At 39.2% G+C, this 8,475-nt stretch overlaps 1 protein-coding gene across 1 annotated transcript; it reads right to left on the bottom strand.

Annotated features, from left to right (window-relative positions):
• Positions 1-4,086: 4,086 nt before the first annotated feature.
• Positions 4,087-6,203, bottom strand: LOC110757133 (3-ketoacyl-CoA synthase 6). The gene has a single exon (XM_088247073.1). The coding sequence runs from the start codon at positions 5,997-5,999 to the stop codon at positions 4,509-4,511; it is 1,491 nt and encodes a 496-aa protein (XP_088103199.1). The 5' UTR covers positions 6,000-6,203; the 3' UTR covers positions 4,087-4,508.
• Positions 6,204-8,475: the final 2,272 nt, after the last annotated feature.

Here is an 8,475-nt window from a genome sequence, read left to right as displayed (position 1 = left end):
AATAATCATTTTCTCAATATATTTTTTGGCGGCTTTTATTCCTTACACATCAAATAAGAAAACTTGATTTTATGGAATTTTAGTATGAAGTATATATTGACTTAATGAGCCATCATTTTTAGCCTAAATCGTATTTTACACTAAAACCGATTTTTCATATTTTGATTTAGTGGGAATTTGATTTTCTAGTATTTTTATTTAAATTCAAACAAGGGGTACTTCCTTATTTACATCCTTGTGCCTTAATAGATCTACCCCACAACACATGTGGGTACATATCATGCCTTAATAGAAACGCCACAACACATGTGGGTACATATCAAAATGTAAAATATTTGAAATAATATACATATAGAAATACATAACAGTATATTACTTTTAAAATATAAAAAAATTTGAGTGGGGGCCCGAGACCTCACTAGTCCCAGTGTGACTTCGCCCCTTAAAGTACATATATATGTCATTCCTATAATATTAATATATATAATATAAAGAATTTTTTTTTTTCAAAGGCTCTATATGATGGCACCACTTACACCACCCAAGTCCTCCCCTGCTGTCAGCGTGGATTCTTCACTTTGATGTTGTGTGGGTGAAACAATAAAGGGTGGTGCTAGAGGCACCAACTTTGGACACCAACTTGAGCACCAACTCTCTAATAGAGGTGGAACCCGCTAATACAACGGGTCCCGCGCTCTATTAGAGATTTGGTGCCTCTAGCATTTTTCATCAATAAATGTCCCCTGTAAAAAGTAAGAGCATCCGCAATGGGCTCCCCAAACCACCTCATTAGACAAATTTTAGGGAGGCATTGTAAAAATGCAACTCCAACCATGCTCCCTATTCACCTCCTAAAATAGGGAGTCCTCTAGGAGCTCCTAAATCTGAGGAGAGAGAAAGAACTCCTAGTGGCTCCCTATAATTTAATGCTGCCTTATTTAATGAGTATTTCAAACCTTTATTTAATGCTAACTATTTTTTTTTTTTTTTATAATAGAGATGGACCAATCAAAAAAGAGTTATAGCATTTATGACTCTCCAAATTAGGGAGTATGGTTGGAGTTGAAATTTTTTAGAGAGCTCCTAAAATAGCTTTCTTATATTTTTAGCTAAATTTTAGCTAAGAAATAGAGAGCGTCATTGCGGATGCTCTAAACAGTATATAATATCATATTCATATTTATTTTCTTCATCTCTCTCTCTCCACCTGTAATGTAATCATGAATTGGTTCACCAATATATGCTGGTACGCAGTGGGTTTGATGAACGGTTTCAATTTTATAGCTTTAACTCCAGGACCTCCTCTTTATCTGCATTTTCGACACCACTGCAACAAAATTAATTAACGAGAGCTATATCCCTTTTTATTTGGTGGTCCACAAAACCTTGTTACTTTGGCATCTTTGTATACATTGATTGAACAAAATGGTAGGAACAATTGTCTTCAAGGAAGGACAATTTCGTAAGGTCATCTCCAACTCATGAGGCCAAATTCAAAACATCCCAAATTTTAATCAAATTCCTCTTCCAACCCAAGAAAAGTAAGGGGCTAAAATTTGGGAAAATTCAAACTTGAAGCCAAATACCAATCCAGTTATTGTCTGGAAAACTTTTTGGTGGAGCCCACTCAAGACTAACGCAGTCCATGTGTAAGGAGGGGCGACTGGGACCCGCACTGTGGGTCTTGCATATTTTGTCTCGCCACATGACAAGCGATAGTGACGTTGCCATTGGAATCCAACGGCAACAATTCAAACATCTTTTTATTTTATTTTATTTTTATATTCCAATAGTAACCCAAATCAACGATCTAGATTAAATTTATCCAACGGGTGAAATTTAAATCAAACGGTCAAAATAATATTTTAAATTAATCTAAATCAGATTCAACTCCAAAATTCACTCCAAACTCTATAAATACCCACTAATTTCTCAAATTATATACCAAAAATCATATTTGTGGAGTTTCAAATTTTTTTTAGGTCAAATTGTTAAAAAAAATTAAATTATGAAGTTATTTTAAAAAATTAAATACAGAAAAGTTATCCATTTAAAAAAAATTAGACTTAAACCATTCTTAAACAATTTAATAAAGTTGCGGATTTAAAATTCGAGTATGAAAGGTTGGGTGAAAAAACAGTTTGAGTCTGGAAAAAACCCAAATAGTTACTTTTTGGATGGGTGAAAATTTGGGTTTAGGACCATTGGAGAAGGCCTATTAAGACTACGTGTTGAACAAAATATTTCTATTGCATCCATCTCTCACATAGATGAAACCATTCACGTATAAGAACATGCATAAGTAGATTCGCATTTGCTATAGCATATATATATGGTAAATGTAGAACTGGTGAGCTGCATATCACAAATAAGTAGTTGTTGTGTCAATTAACAACCTCCCATTATAAATAATGTGATGATAGTACTACATATTTTTATATTTTTTTTACCAAACTTAGTATTTTATTAGGTCAATTGAAAAATTACATAGAGAGCTATCTTGATTAGCAATACGACAGACATGGTAAAGCTTTCCTAGTGACTAGAGTCAGCTCTAAAGCTAAAACAATCTGAAGAGAATAAATCACAAAGAACTTGTCTAAAAATCCATATATACCATCTAAACGTTGTCCTAGATCAAGTCAGTTACATCAATGACAAAACCTAGCCGCTAACTGGCATAACTCTCCTAGAGAAACTAGACCACCCAGAAAATTCAACAAAATTTATGGGAATTAAAAGAGAAAACCAGACAACTCATAGAGTTTATGGACTTTAATAACAAACTACACCAAATCTAAGAAACAACACTTTACTCTACAAATGATGAACAACCAAAGCCATCTAGAACCATAACATAAACAACCAAATATGCCAAGAGGAGAGAACCGAAAATCCAACGGGGAATAAACCCCTAGATCTGAAGCTTCTTGTTCTAACTCTCCTCCACCCTCTGCCACACACTTTTCTATGAAAATCGACGGGATCATAGCTAGCCAGAACCAAGTCTGCAAAAAACAAAAAACAAAAACAAGAACAAAAAGTACAAGAGGAAAGCATGGGCAAGGAAGAAGGGAGGAGTAGAAGGGTGGGGGGTAGCCGCCACCCCTAGGGTTTCTTCACTTGTTTTCTTTCTGAGTTTTTTGTTTTTTCTACTATACTACTTATTCATATATATATATATATGATCATATATTTTGATCTTATTTTGTGTAAGAGCGATCAACATGATGTTAGATGTAATTGGAACTATATATATGATAAAAATGTACCTACATACGCAAGATTTATAATTTAACACGAAACCAATATATATACCAGCCACCTCTGTACCATATCATTATTGTAATGAGTTGTAGTACGTAGCTCTTGTAGACGATGACAATATTGATTTTATTCTTTTTTAATTAACGAGGAAAACCTTCAATTCGTATAGTTTTTTTCTCTCTTCCATCATCTGCTCAAGGCATTCATTTAGAGAGAGAGAGAGAGAGAGAGAGGATTGGGCCGCCCATGTTTTCCGTTGGAGAGGAAGATAGATGATTTGATTAGACAAGAGTAAGGTTGTAGTTCCAGTCAAACGGGAGCTTCTACAGTGGGGGCTTGCATCAATTATCAACATCAGAGTGGTTATCGATCGCAATTCATATTCTCATTGGAAGACAAGACAGAGTTTATTATAATTTGGCATCCAACCCTAAATTCGGTTCGTTTTTAAATGACTCACGTATATATCATGCCACCGATACGACACGATACCCCCTTCATTCAATTAACAAAATACCAAACAAAATTGGCACAACTGGTCAATGCACAACCTCACGAGTCACAACAACTGGAAAAACCAAAATGGAATTTTGAAAGGCCATCAAAAGTTAAAAACCAAACCACCCTGCTGTTTCTGCACTTACACAACACAAAGACACAAAGACACATAGGAAAGGATTCATCTAATATTTAAAGAAACAAAATATCATATTATTGGGAGGCTCCTTGCATTGCATTTGCATATGTTCTTCTTCTTCTTTCTTTTTGCGAATAATCAATCAAACACAACAACTATGTTCATTTATTTCAACACCAGTATAATTAAGTTACCTCCTATATATATAAGACCAAGCTAAGCCACTCATTTTCTTTCTTCTTCTCTTTTCTGATTTTAAGCTCCAACAATAATAAGTTCGATTGTGTTTTCCTTACATATGGAATGCATAATACATCAAAAACATATTTTAGCTTCTATGCAAATTCATAGGGACAAGAAAGTTGAAAAACAAATGATAATATAAAAACGAAAGAAAAGTGATGGATATGGATACTGTAGGAGACAGTAAATGCTAACCCAGAATATTTGATTTTAGCAAATGCCCTTATATCTGAACTGAATCAAAGAAGAAAACCCACCACCAATCACCAATCACCAATCACCAACCAACCAATCAGGGCAAAACTTAATGCAAGCTTTGTTTGTGGTTTCATTTTGATGTTTGTGGGTTTTTATCATTTTCTTAGAGCTTGACAACTTCAGGAATATGAACCGGATACCTATCGATGCAATCAGCCCAAGGCCCATCCGACGGCGTTTCGATGCTCCGATTACACTTCCAAACCGCACTGTTGCACTTAAACCCACTCCCGAACGCTATCTGCCAAACCCTATCACCTTTCCTCATCCTCCCCTTCGCCTCAATGTACCCCAACTCGTACCACAGCGAAGACGACGACGTATTGCCGAACCTATGCAGCGTCATCCTCGACGCCTCGCAGTGCTCCGCCGACAGCTGCAGGTTCTTCTGCAGCTCGTCGATCACCGCCCTCCCTCCCGCGTGGATGCAGAAGTGCTCAAACGCCTGCTTGAAATCCGGAATGTACGGCTTCCATTTCGGGTTCACGATTTTCCTGCCGATCAGCGTCAGAAGGAAGAGCAACTGCTCCGACGCCGGAAGCACCAGCGGCCCCATCGTCGTGATGTTCGATTTCAACGCCTCTCCTGCGATCGCCATCAGATCTTTCGAGAGCGAAATCCCCACGTTGCCCTCCCTATCCTCTTCCTCGAACACGCACCGATACGCCTTGTCGTCGGATCCCTTGTGGGTCCGGACCACGTGGACCAATCGGTATTTTGCCCGTCGGCGCTCGGATCTCCGGTTCGATAAAAGCAAGGCGGCCCCACCCATCCGGAAGAGACAGTTGGGCAGAAGCATAGCCCGCTCGTTGCCTTGGTAATAATTAGGGGTTATGATCTCGGTGCTAACCACCACCGCGTTCGAACTGGGATGCACTTGGAGAAGGTCACGCGCCAAATCGATTGAGATAACGCCAGCGCTGCAGCCCATGCCGGAGAGGTTGAAGCTCCTGATGTTGCTCCTGAGCTTGTACTTGTTGATGACCATGGCGGACAGAGAGGGGGTGGGGGAGAAGAGGCTGCAGTTGACGATCAAAATATCGATGTCTTTGGGCTTGAGGCCCGTCTTTTCGAAGAGAGCGTCCATGGCGGAAAAGATGACGAGCTCGGCCTCGCCCCTGGCGGCCTCCATGGTGGGGTTGGGAGGGATGTAGTGAATGGCGGGAGGGAGGCAAGTCTCCTCGCCGAGGCCGGAGCGCTCGAGAATCCGCATCTGGAACTCGACGGATTTGGGGTTGTTACTGAGGATGAGGCGGGAGTGCTCCATGAAGGTGGAGAAGGGAACGCGGCAGGTGACGGGGGGCTTGAAGCAGGCGTAGTCGACGAGGAAGACGGTGCGGGGCTTGGACATGAAGTAGACGGTGGCGATGAAGATGATGAGGAAGGAGGAGCAGAGGATTTGGACGAGGTCGAAGTGGAGGGAGGTCCAGAGCTTGAGAATCTCGTCGGGGCCGAGATGAAGCACCTCCAAGAAAATACAGGCCATGATGGGGATGAGAGTGAGGGTGAGAATGTGGTTGACAAGGTACTGGTAGCCGAGTTTTACATACTTGAGTTTGACGGAGTTGGAGAAGTCAGGCAAAATTGGAGGCATTTTGTGTTGTTTGTTTGATATTGTTTATTAGGAGTTGGAGCTAATGCCGCAATGGGCTCAGAGAGAAGAAATAAAATCTAGAGACAGAGAGAGAGAGATAGAGCTAAAGAGCTAGCGTAGTGGCGGTAGTGGTGAGGAGGAGGAGGGGGAGGTGAGATATTAGGTGGGAAAGGGGAGGTGGGGATTTAAAGGCAACGGGACCGAGGCAATGAAGGAGGCAGATGAGAGGATTAAATGGAGGACTTCACGTCACTCAACGCTCACTTAACTTTGGTATTAATATTTCTCATAAATTTGGTTTTCCACATGTAACTAAACCCATGCCCTACTTCCCCTCTCGGCATCATATATCTCTTGTTTTGCCACCCCAATTACGAGCATCCTCCTATATTTTCTCAAACACTCCTAAATATAAAGTAAAAAATTAACTATAGTTATACTCATGAACACGTGTAGTATTGAAAAATATAATAAGGATACACCTTAAATTAAAATGATGAGTAAAAATATCCCCAATAACTAATACGTACATGTACATGTTGTAACTAGACCAGGTATGGTTTGAAACTAAAGAAATGATTTCCCACGTCAAATCTTTAATAATTTTGGATCATCAATCAAGTAATCATGTACGTACTTTCACAAACAAGGGCTGTAGTTTAGGAAATAGAAACTGATGAGATAAATATATTTGATGCATATCCTCCTCAACTGTATGACGATGATGTTCTATCAATTTTGACTTGGGACTCTGACTAAATCACCACTTATAAAAAAAGAAAGAAAATAAAGTCAAAATAAGTCAGGCAGTGGAATTAATTTCCATTTCCCAATTGACGTGGTTGTTAGTTGTTGTTTCCTTTTATAAATATAAAAACTTCAAGTCGCTTGCGCAATTGACTCTTTCAATGCAAAATACCAAATGTAATGAACTAAGCCCTTGATAAAACAAATGAAGAGATGAGAACGCGAAGAGGTGGCGACATGTATAAAATTGGAATCCCATTGACCGTGGGGTCCAATAAAATAATGTCTTCATTTAAAGGTGAGCTGTAACAATAACAAAAACATGTGGTTATAGTAATTTGTATTGAGTTAAACTTTATTGACTTGTGTATTGTTTGGATATCCACCGCCAGTAAAAAGACCATCATGTTTACCATTGATGGTGACGAGACAAAATGATCGAAACCGCATATAACGTTGACATACTCTTGCCAAAATTTTATGCCGTGATGATGATGGCAGCCGTTTAGTATGTGGGTTGTGGTTGATGGAGGCAATTCATATTTCATATTACATTTTCTAATAATTGATTTCTTCTTTATTTTTTAGAATTTTGTACTCCTCTCAGTTATGCTAACCATGGTAATGAAGACAGAGAAAGAAGAGAGTTTGCTACAAGTTTCTAAAGAATAGAGGAGAAGCTGAATGACGTTTTAGTATATATGTTTGATTAATTGTTTAACAATACAGTGTACATATATATATATACTCAGTCTCTTTGCTTCATGAGTAAGTAACTGTGCTAACAACTAACAACTCTAACCATTGGGTAAACACTCCCCACCACCCCATCCCCCCCTCCCAAATCTCAGTTAGGGTGCCTAATCTGAGATTGGTACAATGTTTAACAAATATTGGACTATGAAGCCCCTTAGTAAGGAGTACATCTGCAACTTGATCATCAGTAGGAATGCATTGCACCAAGAAGTCTTTGCGTTGTACACGTTCTCTAAAAAAATGGAAGTCGACATCCATATGTTTGATATGGGAATGGTAAACGGGATTAGAGCTAAGAGCCAATGCAGACAAGTTATCACAAAACAACAGTGGAGGTTCGGGGAGAAATACATGAAGATCTGCAAGTATCTGACGAATCCAAACTACTTCTGCTGAGGCATGAGCAAGAGCGCGATATTCGGCTTCAGTGGAGCTACGGGATACAAACCCCTGCTTCTTAGATTGCCATGATATTGGATTGGAACCCAAAAATACTACAAATCCTATGGTTGATCGTCGAGTTGTAATGTCCCTAGCCCAATCTGCATCACTATATGCTGACAAAGAGACTAGAACAGAGGATAAGTAAGTAAGACCATAGTGCAAAGTCCCTTGAATGTAGTGCAAAATCCTTTTAACCAAATGAAAATGAACCTCTGTGGGATTGTTCTTAAATTGGCAGACAATATTAATGAAATAGGTGATGTCTGGTCTTGTAAATGTTAGGTACTGAAGAGCACCCACTATACTGCGGTATATTGATGGTTCTTTTAATAGGGCCCGTGAAAACAACTTGAATTCATGTTCGGTGGTGGAGATTTGAAATCAAATTGATGTTTTCATTTTCACCGTCTTCCGCCTTTCAAGAACCACACTCAGACCAACAGTGACTGGACCCACCACAACACTCACATATCTCGCTGAACCACCACAACCACCATAGACCCAGTAACCACAACCACCGATCAATTAA

The sequence above is a fragment of the Prunus avium genome, chromosome 1 (assembly GCF_965620075.1).
Source record: "Prunus avium chromosome 1, drPruAviu1.hap1.1, whole genome shotgun sequence".
Taxonomy (NCBI): Eukaryota; Viridiplantae; Streptophyta; class Magnoliopsida; order Rosales; family Rosaceae; genus Prunus; species Prunus avium.
Note: the sequence above shows the minus strand (reverse complement) of the source record. Positions and strands in the feature narration are given on the sequence as shown.

Bases quoted from the DNA above. Each gene is read 5' to 3' on its own strand.
- LOC110757133 (XM_088247073.1), bottom strand. From the start codon at position 5,999: ATGCCTCCAATTTTGCCTGACTTCTCCAACTCCGTCAAACTCAAGTAT.